Source organism: Pseudonaja textilis, chromosome 3 (assembly GCF_049901715.1).
Source record: "Pseudonaja textilis isolate UNSWEBS1 chromosome 3, rPseTex1.2, whole genome shotgun sequence".
Classification (NCBI taxonomy): domain Eukaryota; kingdom Metazoa; phylum Chordata; class Lepidosauria; order Squamata; family Elapidae; genus Pseudonaja; species Pseudonaja textilis.
The window spans coordinates 131,807,547-131,829,951 of record NC_141992.1 but is presented as its reverse complement, the minus strand read 5'-3'; the positions used below and the strand labels follow the sequence as shown (position 1 = coordinate 131,829,951).

The 22,405-nt window shown below is 41.9% G+C and overlaps 1 protein-coding gene across 1 annotated transcript in view; it reads left to right on the top strand.

Moving 5' to 3' along the window:
- The first annotated feature begins 2,636 nt into the window (after nt 1-2,636).
- Nucleotides 2,637-22,405, top strand: part of SLC22A23 (solute carrier family 22 member 23) — a 92,982-nt gene continuing 73,213 nt past the window's right edge. Inside the window, exon 1 of the mRNA XM_026715086.2 lies at nt 2,637-4,089. Within this exon, the coding sequence (XP_026570871.1) occupies nt 3,514-4,089 (576 nt within the window). The 5' untranslated portion in view covers nt 2,637-3,513. The remainder of the gene's footprint in view (nt 4,090-22,405) is intronic.

The following is a 22,405-nucleotide window of genomic DNA, read 5'->3' as shown; positions in this document are numbered from 1 at the left end:
TTTTCTTGGGAAAGAGTTACCGCATTCTGGAAAACCTTTTGGAAATCAAATCCAAAGCATTGCACAGTATATATGTATTACAAAAAGGAGCACAATTTTACTGAAAAACCATATGTACTGTATGTCAAAAAGTAGGAATGAAATTCCATTATTGAAATAGGTGCTAATTTTTAGAGTAAAAGAAATATTTTTCATTTGTTTTAGAGCAAGTTGCATGAAGCAAGTAAAAGGTGTATAACTTAAAAGTGATTATTGGAGGATTAGTTTATTAGACTGAAAAACCAAGAATATTTCAAAACCCTTTTTGTGAAGTAGAAGTTAAATAATAAAAAAATGAGACAAAAAAATAGGCTGAATTTCCGAATTGCTGGTAGAAATGGGTTTTTCAACACTGTTTTATTTCATGCAGAATTATCGTACACTGCTTTCTATGAGGTTTCGTGCAAAATACTCCTTTGAAGCAGCTTCATGAATCTACCTGTAAACTGCAAAGCATCACACTAAGCAGAGAAAGCACTAAGGAAGCACCTGTGGTGTTTCTGGATATGTAAAGGGTTTTGAAAAAGGAAAGGCTCTGGCTCCAAGCCCTATCAAGGGAGGACATATTATCTCTGCAACATGAACAGCCTTGTTAGGCATCATCCATCTTGCATAGTCTCTATGTCTGGATTCACTTATATCAGAGGTCTCCAAACTTGGCAACTTTAAGACTTGTGGACTTCAACTCCCAGAAGTTTGGGGACCCCTGACTTATATTAAACCCTACTGAAAGGTTGATATGCAAATCCTTGGAAATCAAAGGTTTTTATTTATTTTACCTTCCACTAAAAAGGAAGCCTGTTCACAGTTCTTTCACCTATCTAGACAGCAAAGCAGAATATTTTGCAGTGCTTTGTTTCTGCTTCAGTAAGAAAACCAGAAAGTGGTATTATTACCCTAATTGTTTTAAGACAGGACAAGTTAAGGATTCTCCCCCAGCAGCTGTGGCTGGCTGTAATTGGAAGTAGCATGTGAAGTGAGTAAAATAGTGCCACCCTCCCCCCCCAAATAAAAATCCTAAAAAGCCCCTTGTCAGTAGAATAAATAGAAAATACATTCTGGCAGCAAAACCAACAACATGCGGCGGGTAGAAGCTAGGAGTTTTTTTTTTCCTAGTGGAAGAAAATGCTGGTGTTTTTTGTTTGGTTTTAAACACAGGCCAAGCACTTTCAAAAGATCTTAAAACCTATGTATGCAAGGACCTCCTATGAGGTCTGAAAGGTGCTGGGGTAAAGCATTAGGCTAGAGGTCTCCAAACTTGGCAACTTTAAGACTTGTGGGCTTGGAATTCTGGGAGTTGAAGTCCACAAGTCTTAAAGTTGCCAAGTTTGGGAACCCCTGCATTTAGGTACACAGAGGCTTCTGCAGAACCAGATAACCTGTCTGGTCCTGCAGCCCAGTCACGAAGGGCAATGCTTGGAGGGGAGAGTACAGCAGTGTGGTATGGCCAATAGGGAACCCCACATTGACTACCTCATCATCTCTAATGTACAGGGCAGTGATGGCAAACCTTTTTTGAACTGAGTGCCCAAAGTGTGTGCACGTGTGTGGGTGCATACCCAAAATGCAACAATGCATGCATGGCAGAGACCCGAAGGCCAGCTGGTCGGTGGGAAGCACAGGTGCATGCATGATGGAGCTGAACTGGGGTGATGGCACATGTGCCCATCAATAGGTTGGCTACCATGGATATAGGGCTAGGTTCACAGCTAAAAGGGTCTTTGGAGAAAAGGGGAAAATGCAAGTTTAAAGCCGAAACACTTAAAGATGCCTCCGCTGTGATTTAAGATGAGACAAAAAGAGGACACAGCATTGAAGATGGTTAATGGGGCCTGTTTGTTCTACCAGTGGAGGGTATCAAGATAAACCCCACCAGAAAATTACCTTGACAGACTATATAGGCTTGAACCACATTTGTAGATGCACACATCACATTAAGCTATGATGAGCCTTGTCCAGATTTATTCTCCCACAATTGGTTAGTTTTCTACATCTTGTCCAGGGGTCTCCAACCTTGGCAACTTTAAGCCTGGAGTTGTTCAATGCCCAGAATTCCCCAGTCAGCTTTGCTTTAAGCCGGGACGACTTCAACTCCCAGAATTCCCCAGGCAGCAAAGGGGGGGTCTCCAACCTTGGCAACTTTAAGCCTGGAGGACTTCAACTCCCAGAATTCCCTAGCCTGGCCCTATTCCATGGATACTAACCACAGTTTATGACTTAGCCTGTGGTGTGGGTTGACCCAGCATGTTTAAGCGTTAAAATAAGTTCCAGGTTACAAACGCCTCAGCTTCACAAGGTATTCCGCCGTCGGAAACCCAACCACCCCCCCGCTGCAGCTTAGCGTACCGGGCGAACCCAAGGAGTTGATACTCGCTGAGGCGCCCGACCTATTTTCTGCCGTCTCTCTCTCTCTCTCTCTCTCTTTTTTCTGGCACTCGCCCCAAAGATCGGCGGGCCTGGCTGGAAGCTCTCCCTTACTGCCGTCGTGCCAAGCGACCCGATGTCGGGGGGAGGGGGCGTCGCGACCGCCTCCTGTTGGGGGGGGGGGCGAGCGGCCGCAGAGGTTCAATACGGCTGGAGGAGGAGGAGGGGGAGAAGCAGCAGCAGCAGGTGCGGCGTCGGCTGCAGTTGTTACCTTTACCTCCGGGAAAGGAGGAGACGGGGGCGGGAGCTGGGTCAGGGGGCCGGGCTTGCAGGTTGAGAGCCAAACGGAGGAGAGCCGCGGCGGGAGAAGGAGAAAGCGAGAGGCAAGACGCCGCCGAGCCTCCCAACCCCCCACTGGAGAAAGGAGGCGATCCGCAGCCGCGAGAGGACCGGATCCCCCTGTGGCTGAGCGCAGCGAATGCGGCTCCTTTGTACTCTCCTCCCGCTCGATCCTCGGCGAAGGGATATCGGCCGTCCTCCCTCCCCGCCGGCGTGCTTAATGGGGCGGTAGCGTGGACTGGCGGAGGACCCGCAGGAGCCGTTCGCCGGTTCCACCCAGCTCCCGCCACCAGCAAGAGATCTTTTAGATCTTTTCTCGCCAGTCGATCCCGGATCTCCCAGTTCCATAGACCCGGAGGGGGCCGGTGGTCGGGCCCGCCGGCGATCCTCGGCAAGCGGAAGAAACGGGCCCCGCGTGTCCGGGGGAGAAGCGGGTACGGCGAAAGAGACGCAGGGGTGGTTTTTAAGGGCAACGTGGAAAGGGGAGTGCTGGGTGTGGCGGCCGAGGAGGGCGGCCGGCGGGAGCCGTGCTTGGGAAACGAGGCGAAGAGCGAAAGGTGGGCGGGCGACCCTCGGATCTCCCGGGGATCTCGCCGCCTCTGAGAGCTGTTCACACCTATGCGCGACTTCGCCGAGGATCCCGCAGGCGAGCCTTTCGTCCCCCAGCCCGGCCGGCTTACGAAACCGCGGATCTTGCCCCGGGCGCCGCCTCCTCCTCGGCTCTCCTCTATGTGAGGTTGCCTTTCCTCCTCCTCCTCCTCCTCCTGCTGGATGGCGATTGACCGGCGCCGAGAGGAGGGCGGCGGGGGGGCCCGGCCCCTCCCCGAAGAGAACGGCTCTTTGCCTGCCGGGGAGGCGGACCCGGCCGCTGCAGCTCCGGCCGCACCCCCTGCAGGGGGTCCCTCGGCGGAGATCCAGAGCCTGCCTCTTCCCACGCCTCCCTCCGGGTCCTGCAGCCCCCTGCTTTTGGATTACGATGGCTCCGTGCTGCCCTTCCTGGGGAGCCTGGGCGGCGGGCACCAGAAAACCTTCATCTTCCTCACCTGGATCCCCGCGCTTTTTATCGGCTTCAGCCAGTTCTCGGACAGTTTCCTCTTGGTGCAGCCCATCTCTTGGTGCAAGGGGACGGATGGGCAGAGCAACTGGACCGAGTTCCCCGCGCAAACGCCAGCCAGGGGCCTCGCCCCCAGCCCCAGCTACTACAACCACAGCAACCACAGCTACAGTAGGGGGATCCTGGCCGCCCCGGAACTGCCCACTCCTGAGGGAAAGAACGACAGTTACTGCCACTGCAGTGAGAGGTACCATCGGATCCCTGCAGGCCTACAGCAGAATATCGTGAGTAAGGTAAGAGTAATGGAGGTAGGAGGCTGATTTGGGGGGTGGGAAGCCGCCTTGCCTCCTCCCCAGGGGCAGTGTGGCTCATTGGGACTGTTGGCCTCTTCCCTGCAGCACAGTTTAAAGCAGGAAAGGTGGCCCATCCTCCTACCTGTATCCCTTACATGTGGGGAGGAGCGGACCTTGCAACTTCTAGTGAAGTTCTTCTCTGCAGTCCACATTAGCTGCAGGGGAACGAATGGATGAGAGATCATGCATCGCTTCAGTTCCTTGAATGCAGTTCTTGAGTGAGGGGTTTTCTGGTTGTGCAAAGGCTTCATATATGCCTGAGCTTGAGAAGATTCCAGGAAGGGAGGCAACAAGAATTTGGAGCAGGGCATTTACATTTCTAATACCTCTGCGTGGACAAAGGATGCCTTGTCATGGGACATTGCAACAGTAACTGCCGACTAGATTAGAAGTAGATTAATATAAGCCTGTGGTTCTCAACCAGTGGTCTGTGGTTCCCTGGAGGGGGGGGCCTGTGATGTCATCACAAGGGATAGAATCAGAATAACAGAGTTGGAAGGGACCTTGGAGGTCATCTAGTCCAACCCCCTGCTCGAGCAGGAGAGTCCGAGAAGGATCTGAGAAAGCTTGAAGAAATGCTATGATTTAAATCTTGAATTAATTTTCATGGGGTCCGTGGCCTCAAAAAGGTATTTAAAGGGGGTCAGTGGTGAAGGAAAAGGTTAATATAAGCTACTCGACCACATTTTCACCCAGTGTGAATTCAGCCCCTTGTAGTCAAATGGTATGTCAGGTGACCCAGAAAAATTGGGTTAATGGAATAACTGTGGCTAAATTAATGATGGTAATTAAGCTGTACAAAAGCAGCCTAGTTGTATGGGAGTGATGATTATGAGCTGTAATGTTTCTTAAGCTGCTTCTCAAACACAATATTGACATGAACCTAATAAAGAATGTGCGCTCATTTTGCATGGTCCCCCCCCCAAAAAAATACTTACGTTGGTTGTGTTTGAACTGCATTCCTATAATACCTTTATTTTTTTTTTCGGGGAAACCCTCCTAAGGATGCCCTTTGCCCTGATGACTAAAGTGAAAAGATTCTTTGACTGCTTTAAGTCAGTAAGATGTGAGCATATATTTTCACAATCCTTTTATAACTTATCCTGCTTTAGATTTTTAAGCCAAGAAGACACCAAAGCATCTATTTTTCCCTTCTTGGCAAAATCAATAATATGTTTGTAAGCGAAGCTCCTATGATAAGGAGGTCCTTTTTAATGTTGCTGTGAAACAAAACCATAAATGAAGTTTTGGGTTCTTAATGGCATCATTCAGACAAACCAGATGACCCATACTACAACACAGGACAATGCCTGCCTAGCTTCTAGAGTCTACCCAAAAATTCCAATTCATGCATTTTTCACTTGGGAATTTTGCTTGTGCTGCTTCATAAGCACTTTTGCCATATGATGATGATGATATATATATATATTTGGTGAAGAGCAAGTTGACACAAAACAAGCTTAAAACACAAGGGGACTAAACAAGAGCTGTTAGTTTTAGACTACAAATGCTAATCCTGCGCTTACAAAGAAGTGAAAGTGTCATTGAATAGGCTGGTACACTTGCACAGTAGTCTAATTATAATGTGATTTGATGGGTTACTGTGAACTAGCCATTATGTTTTATCAACATGAATTTATAATTAGCCAGTTGCTAATTTAATAAATCATGGTTAAAGCCAAATAGACCTTAACATGACTGCACCTAGTCGATGAACGGATGGAGCCAGTTAGAGATACACTGACTACTTCAATAGAAGGAAGGTTTCTATCAAACACACCAAAAAATTGTGTTCCAAAATTACAGCAAAGCAATTTCACTATAATTCATGATATATTGATGTTAATTTGGTTTAATCTCAAATAAATGCTAAATTTATTTTGGACTTTTTTTATCATAGTATGCAGAAGCGTAAGAATCACAGATAAGACTGGTGCTCTTAAGGATGGAATTGCAGTATAATGTTTTGATGCAGGAACTTGTTCTTAATATTTAGAATGTATTCCTCACTTGCTTCCTTAAACAGATGGTTCTTTTTTCTTTGGGAACAGATAGAAAGCTGTTTTGGTGTTTTGCATCTTCTCTAGCCTCTGGCATCTAAATTGAGCCAGATCCGTGTACTATTTGGATGGCAGATTAATTAGGGAATCCCAAAGCTACAGGTTAGTATAGAAAGTTAAAAAAAAAAAATCCAGAAAAAGGCAGTGGCAAATCACCTCCAATTGCTGCTAAGAAGCTTCATGAAGATACTATGAAGTCATCAGGAGTCATGTTCAACTCAAGTTGCCTGCCTTTCCAGCATGACTCAAATAAACAACTACACTATAAAATGAAACTGTTCATCATGATTGTATTGTAGTTCCCTTAGTCCCCAAACACCAAAGCTCAGCAAAATGCAGTCCTTCTGGGAACTGTGTTAGAATTAACTGCCCGGTGGTTTGGGCTAATCAAGTGAGCGCATTCTTGCTTTACCTTGCAATTTTCACTGCCTGGTGATAAGGATTAAATATTGTTTCAATTCCTCTTGAAAGTGGTAGAGGACCTCCCTTAGTTTATTTTTAAGAGATGCAACAATGGTAGGTAAAACATGGTATCTTGACAGAGTGTGAATTGTTTTAGTTACATTCTTAATCTATTAACTGTGATTAAGAATTCATTTGTTAAAGAAATTATAGAGGTACTCCACTTGTAAAAATGTGACTCCTAGGGGCATACAATAATAAAAATGAGATTAGTGTCACCTGCAACAGAAGAACTGAAAATCAATAAAGGCAACAAATCCACAGTTGGGACACATCAACCTGTATTTTACCACCCAAGATGGACTCCTCTAACATCCTGGCTCAACCAGTGAAGAAATAGCCGGTCCTCAACGCCTTCTTGAAGACTAACAGAATTGGGGACAATCAAATCTTGAACAGAAAGTCGGAGAGATTGTTCTCTAGGGCAGCAGAAGAGACAGATTCTTCCTAAATCTCATCAGATGACATTGTCCAAGGAAGAGGACTGGGACACACCCATTCTGTTGGACCTTTAGAAGAAGCCCATAACTCAAATCGTTATTTATTTTCTTACTCTCTAGGACAGGGGTCTCCAACCTTGGCAAGTTTAAGACTTGTGGACTTCAACTCCCAGAATGGCTGAGGAATTCTGGGAGTTGAAGTCCACAAGTCTTAAAGTTGCCAAGGTTGGAGACCCCTGCTCGAGGACACAGAGGGCAGGACAAGAAGTAATGTGTGGAAGCTTCTCTAAGAGAGAGATAACCTAGAAGTCAGGAGTGATTTTCTGACAGAGCAATTAATCAACAGAATAGCTTGCCTCCTGGGGTTGTAGATGTTCCATCATGGGAGTTTCCAAGAATAGTCTGGACAGCCATTTGACTGGGATGGTAAAAGGCTCCTGCACATCCTATGATTCTATGGTTACTTCATTCCTTCAGGGACAAATAATATTTCCATATGCGTTTCTTATTAATCCTATAATGCTATGTTATGATTAAAGTCCCATATATCATTTTTCATCCGCCAGAAGAAATGTAGGATTCCCCAAAAATTCTTTTCGATTTCTAGGAGTACAACATCAGTTAGCAACATTTTAAGGCAAGTGTGTGTGTGTTTTCTTGGGAGAGAGTTACCGCATTCTGGAAAACCTTTTGGAAATCAAATCCAAAGCATTGCACAGTATATATTTATTACAAAAAGGAGCACAATTTTACTGAAAAACCATATGTACTGTATGTCAAAAAGTAGGAATGAAATTCCATTATTGAAATAGGTGCTAATTTTTAGAGTAAAAGAAATATTTTTCATTTATTTTAGAGCTAGTTTCATGAAGCAAGTAAAAGGTGTATAACTTAAAAGTGATTATTGGAGGATTAGTTTATTAGACTGAAAAACCGAGAATATTTCAAAAACCTTTTTGTGAAGTAGAAGTTAAATAATAAAAAAATGAGACAAAAAAAATAGGCTGAATTTCCGAGTTGGTGGCAGAAATGGGTTTTTCAATACTGTTTTATTTCATGCAGAATTATCGTACACTGCTTTTCCAGTAATGTTCCTCACTGTAACCCAGATTTAATTAAATATCTCATTTTGATCCTCTGCCTTCCTAATTGGAAACTCATACAGGAAAATGTATTCTTGCATAATCACCAGATACCCATAGCTAAGCATTAGGGAGACAGTCCAAATTCAACGTGCTATTTCTTGTAAAAGATCCAAATTGGTAAGAAGCTAAATTACTGGCGATACCATAGTGTAATCTATTCTGCATGCAGAAAATCCCAAGTTTCATTTTTAATATCTCTTGAAAATGGGGCGCTGTGAAAATTCTGAGCTTTAGACCAAGTATGTTGTTGTTAAAGTAAATCAGCTTTCTCCAACTGATAGCCTCCAACTGATAGGACAGGGGTATTAAACTGGTGGGCCCTGGGCTGGATGTGTCACGCACAGGCCACGCCCACCCCAGCTCCGTGAATGGGAAAAATGTCACAAAACAGCATGTGATGGCAACATGACACGGCAAGTTTGATACTCGTGCTCTAGGAGGTCTAGCACTATTAGGCTGCATGACAGCTGTGGATAATGAGTATTGCAATTCTACAGCAATGGGATGCCCATTGCATCATTTACCAATATGTTTATAGATACAGCCAACATATTTAGCCATTGATGGGAGTGTAATACAATTTGTAACTGGGATGGAATATGTTTGTGGAAAGCCTTCTCGGTTGATCTAGGAGATTTGTTATACTTTACTTCTAGATTGATGATGGTGAGATGGAAAAACGCAGCTCTTGTGATTATTCAGCAAATTGTGATTAAACATGGCCTTGACATTGTGTGACCCCATCCTGCTATTCCTGCTTTCTGCTAGGGCTGAATTCTGATACTGAACCCAGATTAAACTGTCAGTTTTAGCAATTAGGATTTGAAGCAGATAATACACAACCAAGAGTCCTTTTTACAACTCAAACAAATGGAAAAAATAGCTGATGACATAACTCAGAGCTGCCAGTGAATGTATTTAATCACAGGCCTGGGTTTAGGTCTTGACTCTGGTCATAATTCAGAGCTAGTAATGTTGGGCATCCGTAAATCTCTTTGTTCTAGAGTCTAGATTTATCAATCTGTATTCCTTTAGAGAATTAGATCTCTAAATCTCTGATTGGATTTACAGTGGCTATTAAAGCATAATCTGACTTCCAAATAACAGCACAATGTTTATTGGGCATTGATGGTCCTGGGTGTCCAGTTGGGGAAGAAAACTGCATTAGTGGTAGAGTTATTAATTAGTTGTTTTCCATATTGTTATGTATTTGGGAAAGAAATAAAACTACTTAAGATGTTAGTAGTACCCTCTTATTCTTCCACTTCTCGAATACAAATGTCTAATGGACCAAGGACATAATTCTTATAAGTCACTTTCCCAATTTCCAGGTAGATTGTATTTTATTGTAGCTAGCAGGCACAGTTATTGAGTGTATTGGCTGGGGATATTGGGTGTTGGAGGCCATCTGCTCGTGGTATTAAAACAAAACCTGTTGCTCTAAATGGGATTTAGAAAAAAAATTGTAGGCAGTGGTGTGTTTTATTGTGAAATTCACTGTTTAGTAAACCATGACTTAGTGCAATATGGGAACTCACTCCCAATTATCTTGTTCATACAAGGTTTAACAATAATGTTTGGAGAAATCCATACTTGGTTGTGTTCCTAATGCTAAAACATCAACCACATACAATGTGCTCAGCTGGAATCAGACAAATCACATTATAGCTTGGTGTGATATGTAGAGCCCACCACTATACATCTTTACATGTCCTCATGAGTTTCCTAAATTTTCAAATTAATGTTAATACAGGATTAAATTTAATGGCTTTTCCTTTTCCAGAGATTTGATGTAGTGTGTATCACTTTCCTTGTGAAAGGTTGTTGTGGTGTTGGCACTGTAAAATAAGGACATTTCTATAGTGCAGCTCATTTCCTGATATTCAGGATAACTGAGCAATGCCAGAACATATGGAAGGAGATAAGGCCAAACTCAAAGAGATTTGTTTGAGGGTAGCTCTTGGAATGGACAGTCCCTGGATTATCCAAAGCTTTTTACAGTTATCTCAAGGACATAGGAAGTGATTTATGAGACAATTTGGGGGTGTTGTTGAGGAGCAGGAAATCTGATGCAGAACCCACCCCCCACCGCCCAAAATATATAATTTTTTTTTTTACTCTCCTGTTTCTCTGTATATTTAAGATAGTAGTTTTGCTAAAGAGTGACCAGTTCATTCATAGCACTAGCTTCCAAATAAGCAAAGCTCATAGCAGCTTTCTGGAACTCATGAGCCAGATCTTCATGCACACTGAATTAATCCAATCTGGTACCTGGTTGCATTACCACTAAAATATTACCCTGAAGAGTATCCAAAAAAATCAGCTGGAGCCAAGTATGGCAACTACATTGCTGTTGCTAACTAATGAATGATACTGTAATCCTCAATTGTATCACCCCAATGCTAAAAGCTCTGATTGCCAGTCATTATCGGTTTGAATCTTTTAAATTCTAAACGACTTAGGTTGCTGTGATTTAGATTTTGACTAGGGAGATTCATTGTCTAATTGGTTATGATTCTTCTAGTAACTTTGGCCTAATCAGTTGCTTTGGCCCTATCTATTTGATGGTGTTTTATTCAGGTGTGAATAGAGAATACAGCCTTGACCTGTTAGAGATAAGGCAGGATATAAGAGAAATAAACAGAGTAAATGTTTCTTGATGCCTGCTTGGCATATGAAAAAAAAAATCTTCTGTGTAATCTTAGACATGATTTATTGAATGCATCCTAGTTGACCAGGAACAGACAAGCTTGATTTTATATCACAATGTCTGGTTCATACAGCATGCCAAAACAAAACACCCCAGGATTCAGCAAGATCCTTTGGATCTGAAATTAGTGTCTATTCTGGTTTTTGTACGGTGTGTGTATGTGTGTTGCAACATGCATTTAATATTTTACAGTGTAGGTTTTTCTTTGTCCTCCTTAAAAAAGCTCTAGATATGTCAGTTTTACATAATACCTGCAAAAACATCTGATAAGGACAATTGCATATATATTTTTGTTTTACTAAGATTGTAATAGTAGAGATAGTCAAGATTTCAGTGGTGTGTAGACATTCCCCAGATAACTTCCAGTCCTTTGGGTCTGCACTTACAACAATAGTATATATGGGCTACTTACATTTAATCATTCTGTTATATCCTAGGATAAGTTCCTAATGGTCTATAAATATTTATATTCACTGGAAATTTGATCAATTTCCCGATAGCATCTATTTCTGTAATCAGATTGGAAGTTATTTGTACCCAAAGTATGTCTGTGAAAGCTAATGTCCATAAAACCCAACCTGTGGTATGCACACACATTCATACACAAACTCTCTCTACAGGATGTAGTTGTTTTTGCTGAATCTGGAGACACCAGCTTGCTGCTAAGTCTCCCGTAGCATTTTGTTACATCTGTCAATTCCTTTAAGCCATAAAAATAATGGTAAGAAATAAATAAAAGGAACATTTATTTTATCCCAACAGTGAAAAACAGACTTGATCATAATTTTTACAAGATTCATGGCTTACTGTATTAAGTAAAGAATGCGAGGATTCGTGTTACAGTGTGTGTAGTGCACATTTTTGTGATACTTCCCACTGCAAAGTTTACACAGCTTTCTCTTTACATTTCTTGAAAGTCTTATTTAGTATGTTTCATTATTTCCATGTCTCTCTGTGTGTGATTTTTTAAAAAAGCAGTTACAACAACTGTATAGGTCATCATTTTCTAAAATTCCTGTTTATAGAGACCCAATTCCATACACATGTTCAGTGTTAGCTAGATAAACTTAGAGACTGGATTTAATAATAATATTTCAGTTCCTATGTAAAAGGTTTTCATAAAATACTGTACGTTATTTAATTTACATCTGTAGTAAGTCTATTTCAAACTTTGCTTCCAAATCTCAGCTTGATGGCTGTTACATCCTGTCCTTGTTGTAGCGTTGTGGTTCTAAACTGTGATAGACTTTTGGTGGTCCCTGAGCTTGGATGGAAGAGAATTACCATTTTATTTTATGTATTTAAGTACATTTTTCTGAGAAGGGTCTTTGTGTTTCATCAGATTCTCAGAGTATCCTGGGGTTCAACAAGGTTAAGAACCCCTGTTGTAGAGGATTCTGTGAGATGATCTGTGATCTTCCAGAGCAATGTGAGCAAGCCTTCACCTAGATCAGGGGCGGTCAAACTCGATTTCATTGAGGGCCGCATCAGGATTGTGCTTGACCTCAAGGGAGCGGGGTGGCGTGGCTGGGGTAGACGTGGCCAGGTCAACATCACTTGTGTCGGGGGCTCCTGTGGTGGCCTGAGCACTCTGCCAGAGAAAACGGGCTCCCGAGCTCCATTTTCACTGGCAGAGGCACCATGGGCTAGTCCTTCACTGTTCCAGGGCGGCCCCACAGGCCAGATCTAAGCACCTCATGGGCCGGATCCAACATTCGGGCCTTGAGTTTGACACCCCTGACCTAGAACAATGCAGGACCTGGAATGTTTTTGCAGAATAAAACTAATGAGATATACAACACAGTTCAAAAAAAAAACAGTCATTGCCATGATGGATTTTCCTGTGGAAGAAAGTCAGCTTGGAAACCGCTTTATAATATTTAAGAAATTGTTTGTTGTGTATAGTGGACTTCCTGCTCTTGTGAAGGCATTGCAAAATTGGTGGGGATCATATTTCTGTATGAGGAAGTCTATATATAGTTTCTGAAATATCCTAAAGTGAATTCCTGCAGCTTTTCTTTGTGGTGAGTTTCTGCTTCTCAATGAGCATTCTGGACCTGATTTAGTGTTTAGAGGGTTTTTTTCCCCTCAGGTTCATCTTCTGAATATTATTTGTTCTTTTGCAAATCCTGGATTTCCCCAAGATAGCCATTTTTTTCCCTGTTATGCATGAGGGTAGTGTTTTGGTTACACCAACACAGCACCACAGCTCAGATTGTAGAAATGTAGAAGTTAACTGAATCCCTCAGATATTTCTTTTCCATGAGCTTTTTTTTTTTTAAATGACCCAATTTAACATGAGATGCCAATTTAAGTAATTTTTGCTTAGGGCAAGCTCTTAGATGTTTGTATACAATGAGACAGTTTTTCCAGATTTTGTGTCGATGCTTTCAGAATGATCCCTTTACTAGTAATTTGTTAAAGAAAATCCAGGAAAATAGAATTTTCTTAGTATGCTGATATTAAAAGTTAAGAAATCACATTTAGTGACTACTGCGTTGATTTCAGGACAAAATATAGATTTAACTCTTTTTGTAACAGTGCTCCTTTATTGTCTGCTGTTCAAGCGAGTGGTTGTGATTTCGTCTGTGTTTACCCTGAGTTTCACTCACACAGGGTGCCCCAAAGAGCAGAATACATACAACATTGTAGGAACCCTACAATATTTGATTTCTCTGACCTCACAGCACTCAAAATAGCACCTTGCTATTTGTAGTAGTAGAAATAAGAAATGCTGAGGCTCGTACAGGAAGTCCTAGGCTTACAATCACAATTGAGCCCCTAACTTTCTGTGGTTAAGTGAGATGTTTTAAGTGAGTTTTGTCCCATTTAATGACCTTTCTTGCCACACTAGTTAAGGGAATCCCTGCAGTAGATAATTTAGTAATCTGGCTGTTAAGCGAATCTGGCTTCTCCATTGACTTTGCCTATCAGAAGGTCTCAAAAGGAGATTGATTATAAGGGACTTCAATGCAATTGTGGATGTCAAAAAGGATTACAGAGACAACAAAAGAAATTAAAAAAAAATAAGAGGAACACTTCCAAAAACCTTTTCGGATATGACACAAGAAATAGGCTTGCAGGATATATGGAGAGAGAGCTTAACCCTAAGGCAAATCAATACACATTCTATTCAAATAGACATCAATCATGGTCGAGAATAGACATGGTGTGGATGACAACAGGAATGAGAACCGATGTCCAAGAGGTAGAGCAAGCAACGAACATATGGGCAGACCACAATCCCATAAAAGTTACATGAACAGGACAAAATAAGAAAACTGAGACGGACAATGAATCAAGCCATCTTAAAAGACAAGGAGTTCACACAAATGGTGGGAAGAGAAATGGAATTTTTCTTTAAAGAAAATAAAAAAGAAGAAACATTCCTACAAAATGTCTGGGGTACGGCAAAAGCATGCGTGCGAGGGCTAGCAAGAAGAAATAAGAAAAAGAACAACAGCAAAATCTATTGCAAGACAAGCTTAGAAGAACTGTGATAGAACTGTGGAAGGATCCACACACATACACACACACACACACAAAAAGAGAAAAGTGATTTAATAAAACATAAACCAAGCATCTGAATCTTGATCACATGATGATGGGGATGCTGCAAAGGTTGTAACTGTGAAAAACGGTCATAAGTCACTTTTTCAGTGCCATTGTAACTTTGAATGGTCACTAAATGAACTGTTATAAGTCAAGGACTACCTGTATCTTAAAGTAAGCATATCTGTGATAGATGAACAGAGCCTCATTGAGCATAGTGGGACTAAATAAGGGTGTCTAGAAACTTACATATACCTACACACGCACATTACATACTCATTCAGTGTGTTTGGAGTTAGTGATTAAGACATCAGGATAGAAATGGGGGGACTGTGACCTTGAGCCGATCATTTTTCTCAGCTCTAGGAAGGAGACAGTAGCAAACCACTTCCCCAAAACCTTGCCAAAAAACCTGCAGAAACTAGTCTAGGCAGATGGCAGGAGTCAAAACTGATTCAAGGGCACCAGTAGCTTATTTATTTACTTATTTAAGGCAGACCATTTATATCCCTCACCTCACCTTGGATACTTTGAGATGTCTATCTTAAGATTCAGAAATTTGTCAAAGGTCACCCAGCAGCAAATATATGGCTTGGCAGCTATTTGAACCAGTATGCCACTTGACCTGTTAAATACCATGCTATAGTTCTCTCCTTGAATTGAATGCAGACTGACTTATTCACTTAAGGGTTCTGGGTCACAGGAAATTTCTCCTGCTGGCCTCTGGGAAGAGCTTGCCAAGCCCTTTGAGAACAAGTTTGCGAGCTAGGTGGAGTCTCACAAGCCAACAGGTAAATGCCTTGTAGCACCATCTGGGAATTGTTTTTTTTGCTTATCAGCTAAGTGTGTTGGCAGGATCCTCTGTGGCATATATTTATTTAAATTATTTGAAAGTTTTACATGGCTTCCCATCTTAGGTCACAACTCTGGGTAACGTAACATGTGGAGGAAGTGTTATCCAAGTAACTGGAGGCTTTGAGAGGGCCTAGATGGGGAAAGATAGACTGCGGATGAATCCCAACAAAATGGCATTAGGTTTGAGGCCCTCATGGAGTTTCTGCCTACTGCTCTGAAATGTCTGATTCCCCCAAAGGAGTTGGTGTACAACCTGCCATATCTCTTGGACTCACAGGTGAAGCTGTGGCCAGGAGATACTTTGGCCAGCTTCAAAAGTTCTACTAATTACACCTGTTCCTGCATCAAGAAGTACCAAAGACACACAGGATTGTCATTTCTCCAATTCTGCTGAGGGTTTAAACCCTTTTTTTCAAGGCCAAAAAACGAGAGCCTTTTTTTCAGGAAGCTTAACCCCCCCTGACACCACACAAACATTGCACTATACAACAGAATTCAAAAGAAACCAACAAAAAAAATCACTAGAACCCCTGATTAACAGAAAAAGGTCTTTAAAAACTAGCCAGAGCCATTTTTTTGAGTTGGGAAGCCATATGAAGTAAGAAAGAGAAAGAAAGAAAAAGAAGGAGGGAAGAGAAAGGAAAGGAAAGTTGGTTCTAGAAATAGAAAATTTCTTGCTCAAGGAAAGGGCGGAAAACAAGAGTAGACATGAACAAAATGGTAGCTCTGAGGTTTTACCACAGAAGAAAACTACATGACCAAGGTATTTTTCTAGGTAAAGATCTTGGCCATCATTTTTACCCTTTCTGCTGTTATTTATAAAAATTACTATGGATGAGTGTAAGTGAATTTATTTTGCCTGTTGTCTTTCAAGTTCTTTCACAACCCCAGGGTTTCTTTGGAGCATCAGCCTCCAAGAAATGCTAAGCTTTTAATGGATGTTTCTAGTTTTATATATTGTAAGCTACCCAGTATCCTATCATTAGACAATATTCAAACAATAATAAACAAATCTGTAAGGAATACAGTTATCTCAGGAAATTCTAGTATACTACAGTAAAATAAATCAGATATTTGGAATATTTCCTGATTAAGTTATAACAAAGTTACTTTCCCCCTTTCTATCCCGAATGCTAAGACATATTTCTGCTCTCTTATCAGAAGAAATTGCTTTAGCAACAAACACCTCACATATTTTTATCTTCTGGTTCCATAACTTTAAATGCCCAAGTTAAGGCCTGCTTTTTAAAAATTATTATTATAATACACTGACCTGGGAGTAAGTCCCAATAAATGCATTGGAATGCATTTGCCTGTGCCAGTAAAACTTATAATTGCACAAAGTCAGCATTCCTAACCGGATTAAGTTACTAGTTCACAATGTTTCCGTGAGACTGGTGGTTCAGAATAAATGCTTCTTATCTATGTTTTTGAATGGCTTCCTCTTCTTGCTCTTCTGTGGTAAGGGCCAATTATTTATCTCAAACCCTGAGGTCTTTAATTAAGAGTCCTGCTTAGTTGCTTCTGATGGAACTATCACTCTGAGCCCTGAATTCCCACTGGGGCACCAATAATACGAGGAGATGGCAAATCGTTAATGCAGCTAATAGACTTACATTGTAGCCAGTTCTTAAACTGGGACTTTTACAGGTAAGATCTTGGAAGTCATTTCATATTTGATAGGTGTTCTTTCTCTCCCCCTCCCTAAAAAGAAGGATAACTATAATGCAGCATAATATAGCAGTGTGTGTTTTCAGGATTGTGCTGGATTGTCACGTTGCAATTACGGTAAATTTACATTTCAGTGTGGCACTTTGTATATACAGGTTTTGAGGACAGGCAGTAATTTTGATCTTGCAAAGAACTCTCAATGAGGCCCTAAATTTAGAACATATTTAAGCCAGTGCTTTTTCTCCAACACATCTTTTTACTTTTTTTTTCTGACCACTTTTTGCTGTGGTCTTTTGAAAAGTTGGCTATACTTATTCCTCAGTCGGAGCCTACACACAAGCTATATTCATTTATTGCAAGAGTTCCAGACTCTTGGTGCCAGGCATTATTGCAGCTTTTCTCTTTTAGCGACATCCTCTAAAGGTTGCTTTCTTGGTTAAAAACAACCTTCTCCATAATAGCTTTGCACATCTGTTGTAACTGCAAAAAGCAGAAGGAAAATCCTCATTTCCATTACCGATGTATGAATTATATCCGTTCCTTTACCCAGTCTCTAGATCAGGCTTGTCCAACCTTTCACCTTCACATTAGAAGATGAAAATTTGGTTTGGGCCGCACATAAAATAAAATAAAAATTATAAAATATATTTTATAAAATAAAATTTCTCAGCATGTCTTGTCATGTAATGCCTTTTCAAATTGTAGTCTTTGAAAACTGGCACTGATTCTTTGCAAATTAAGCAGATTGCCTTACTATTGGACTCAACAAAAAAGTATTCATCTGTCCACTTTTCTTGGAACACTCTTCCTTCATCTGTAATTTTTCTTTTTTTGTATTTGTTTTTATTTTTTGAGATTTCAGAAGCCATGCTGGAATGTAAAAATAAAGGACTTTTAGAAAGCTTGGTTTAATAATCAATGTGATTACTATGTGCATTAATTCCTTTCAAATTAATGGGAAGTGGAATGCAATTGGATTTTGATGTAGAATTCCACAGCCAATTTTGTGTCAAAATCTGTTGTGTGAACCCAGCCTTAGTCTCCTGACTACCAGAAAGTGGCACAGGCCGCAAGATGGTGGAGCTAATATAAGATGGCGGAGCTAATATAATGGATGGGGCGCAGGGTTGCCAGATCGCAGTTTGGCTCTGCGGCCAAACTCCAGCCAAAATACGGCCAAATTATTTTTATTATTTATTATTAATTATTTATTAAAAATTATTTATTTTTTATCTGTTTTTTTATCACGGTTTATCACGGTTTATTTTCTGGCCAAATTTTGCGGGGTGGGGGGGAGGGGGGAAGAAAGCTCACCTGCCTCGCGCCTACCTCTCCTTCTGCAAATGGCCTGGCTGGATGCAGCAGGACTGGAAGGCAGAAGCGGCAGCGGCGGCGGGGGCAGCAACAGCAGGAGGTGGCATTCTGACGGCGCCCGCCTTTTCTTTTGCTGCTTGGCGTGGCGCTCGCTTCGCCCCGCCTCGTGCCTGCCTCTCCTCCTCTTCCTTGCTGGCTCTGGCACGAAGGTTGGGGTGGGCACTGGGCTGCATTATGAGGCGACCTGGGCCGCCTGCAGGCCGCGGGTTGGACAAGCCTGCTCTAGATCAAAGAGAGACAGTTTGGTGAGTGGTTAAGGTTAGAAGCTGGGAGACTATAAGTTCTAGTCCCACTTTGAGTGCAAAACCAGCTCGGTGACTTTGCGCCAGTCATACCATCTTAGTCCTAGGTAGCGGGCAACGGTGAGCCATTTCTGAAATGGGGCCAAGAAAGTGCAGGAATTTATCCCAACAGTCACAAAGAATCAGCACTGACTCAAAGGGACATATGGTAAAAACAAATGAGCATCAACACTGTCTTCATACTTAGCCTCTCTTTTAGGTTTTTTTTTTTTAAGTATCCAGTGGTAGTATATTTATCATCCCAGTTTTGTGTCTAACTTAATTGTGCTTTCTTGGTAAGCAATTATGTTTGAAGGGTAAAGTATGGTATTACGGGTAAGGTAAGATAAACAAGAAATATTTCTAGAGCAGGAAAGTTGTCAGAAGAGAATAGGGATATAATGTTAAGTACCATCCAAACTCTTTGTTTCATTTCATTATATGTTCTGTCCTTGGCACAATTGCTTCTCGCCTAATTATTCTTCCTTTGTGTTCCTTTCCCTCTTTCTCCTACTTAAATGTTTCCTGTGGAACAATCACAATTGTTTGATTTAGTTTACTTTATTGTCATTGTACCTCATACAATGAAATCAAACACCATTTTCAATGTACATCATTACCATGACCATGAAAATAAACACAAACACACATCCTTCACCCTTCACACATTGAACCAGAAACCCCCGACACCACATCAATACTGCACTATACAGCAGAATTCAAAAGAGCTACTGCCCTGGGATAGAAGCTGTATTTCAGCCTATTTGTCCTTGTTTTTATTATTCTGTATTGTCTGCCAGATGGTAATAGTTCAAAAAAAAGGGTTCCCAGGATGAGATGGATCTTTGAGAATGTTTTGAATTTTCTTAGGCAGCGGGAGCTGTAAAGCTCTTCCAAAGAGGGGAGAAGGCAACCAATGATCTTCTGGGCAATGACGTTAACCCTCTGGAGTGCTTTCCTATCTGCCACTGTGCAATTGGCAAACCATGCAGAGGTGCAGTATGTTAAAATGCTCTCTATGGGGGAGCGGTAAATGGTCACCAGCAGTTTTTCATTTAGTTGTTGTTTTCTGAGAAGTCTCGGGTAGTACAATCTCTGCTGGGCCCTTTTGACCAGGGCTGCAATGTGGGCACCCCAGGTTAAGTTCTCTTTTAGGGTAACACCCAGAAACTTAAAACTGGCCACTTGCTCCACTCGGTCTCCACTGATAAGCAAGGGCTGGATGTCTGATCTGTTCCTTCTATAATCCACTATAAGCTCCTTGGTCTTATTGGTGTTGAGGACCAAGTTATTGTCTCCACACCATGAAAGCAACTGTTCCACCTCATCTCGGTAGGCAGACTCATCCCCCCTCCGGAGATAAGCACTGTTGTATCATCTGTAAATTAGCAATAGTATTACTAGCGTGAGTGGGAATGCAGTCATACACATAAAGAGTATAGAGTAAGGGACTCAACATGCAACCCTGTGGTGTACCAGTGTTAAGAATAAGGGCTGAAGAGGTATGATTACCTAATCTGACCCTCTGTGAGTGGCCAGATAGGAAATCCATAATCCAAAGGCAGATTGAATTAGAAAGCCCAAGGTCCAGAAGTTTAGACACTAGTCTATGTGAAAGAATTGTGTTAAACGCAGAACTAAAATCCACAAAAAGCATCCTCACATAGCCCTCCCGCTGTTCTAGATGAGTCAGAGCAGTGTGAAGAGTGATGGCTATAGCGTCCTCTGTAGATCTATTTTTTCGGTATGCAAACTGGTGTTTATCAAATGTATGCGGAAGACCAGAAATGATGTGCCGGCAGACCAATTTCTCAAAGCACTTCATGATGATAGGAGTGAGTGCAACTGGTCTGTAATCGTTGAGGTTATTGATAGGGAACTTCTTTGGCAGCAGAACAATGGTGGAAGCCTCCAAACAAGATGGAATAGTGGACTGGGATAAAGACGGATTGAAGATCCTGGTAAAGACTCCAGCCAACTGATCAGCACAGTCTTTAAGCACTCGGCTAGAGATACCGTCAGGACCGTCAGCCTTTCTAGGGTCCACAGCCCTCAGAATGCTTCTCACCTCCTGTTCCTCCACAATGAGGTGGGGGCTACAATTGGCTGGCAGTTGCGTTTTGACTCTGATGTCTCCACTTCAAAGCGAGCAAAGAAATGATTCAGTTCCTCTGCCAATGAAGCATCCCCCTCAGCAGGGATGACATTGGTCGGTTGATGGTTTGTAATTTGTTGAATCCCTCGCCACACCTGCCTCACGTTATTGCTATAAAAATTATCCTCAATCTTCCTCTTATAATCAGTCTTGGCCTTCCAAATACCTTTCTTCAGATTAGCTCTGGCAACACTGTATCTTGCCCCATCACCGGACCTAAAGGCCTTGGTCCTGTCATGCAAGAGGTGCTGGACTTCCTTGGTCATCCAGGATTTCTGATTGGAATAGATCCTAATACGGCTGATGGCTGATTTCCAAAGTGTTGCTGCACCAAACAGTTGCCTTGTCTTGTAGCTTATGGACAACGGAAGGGCAAAGATAAACTTTGCAGTGATCTACTGTATGTTTTTTTTTCTATCAGGAAGTTTTAGGGTAGATCCCTTGTCAATTAAGGATACCACATCTAATTTGAGTTACCAGAAAAAAGATGTCGAGACTCTAAAAAGAGTGCAGAGAAGAGCAACAAAGGTGATTAGAGTCCTGGAGGCTAGAATATGGGTTTGTCTAGTCTAATGAAGAGAAGCACTAGAGGTGACATTATAGAAATCTTCCAGTATTTGAGGGGCTGTTACAGAGAAGAGGGGGTCAATCTTTTCTCTTAAGCACCTGAGGGCAGGAGAGCTCCAACGTAGATCTATGGAGAAATTTCCTGATGATGAAGATGATTAATCAGTGTATGGTTTGCCTCCAGAATAGCAATAGCACTTAGACTTATATACTGCTTTATAGTGCTTTTACAGCCCTCTCTAAGCAGTTTACAGAGTGAACATCTTGTCCCCAACAATCTGGGTCCTCATTTTACCCAGAAGATGGAAAGCTAAGTCAACCTTGAGCCTGGTAAGATTTGAACTGCCAAATTGCAAGCAGAAGTATCCTGCAGTACTACACTCTAACCATTGCGCCACCGTTTGTTAAGACTGTGGAAGTTGTGGGTGCTCCATCACTGGTGGCTTTTAAGAAGAGATTGGACAGCCATTTGCCCAGAATGGTAGATGGTCTCCTTCCCGAGTAGCATGTTGGACTAGAAAAGGTCCAAGATCCCTTCCAACTCTTGCTATTCTACATTCTGTTAACAACTCAGGTAATGAAATATCCACAAGCAAGCAACTTAGCTCAGAGAGCACCAAGGACTTCACAGTTATGGAAAACAATCCAATTCTAGCTAATTTGACAAACCACGACTAAGGACAATGTGATTTCTGCCTCTGCTTAAGACAGACCTGTAAAATGTTAAGATAACCTAAGGGCACCTGTGATGACCCAGGGTGGGATACAAAACAAACAGTCACAAAAAACGGGCGAAGCCCCTTTTATTCCTTCACTTTGCTTCCAAGCTCGGAATCTCTTTGACAGAAGACAAAAAAACCTGCCACACAGTTGCATGAAGAAGGAAAAAAGCAACACAAACCAGGCAAGATAAGGGCTGGAGGATGTCCACAGATAACACACACTGGGAAGGACACCAAACTAGAGATATTTACATGCTTTGTT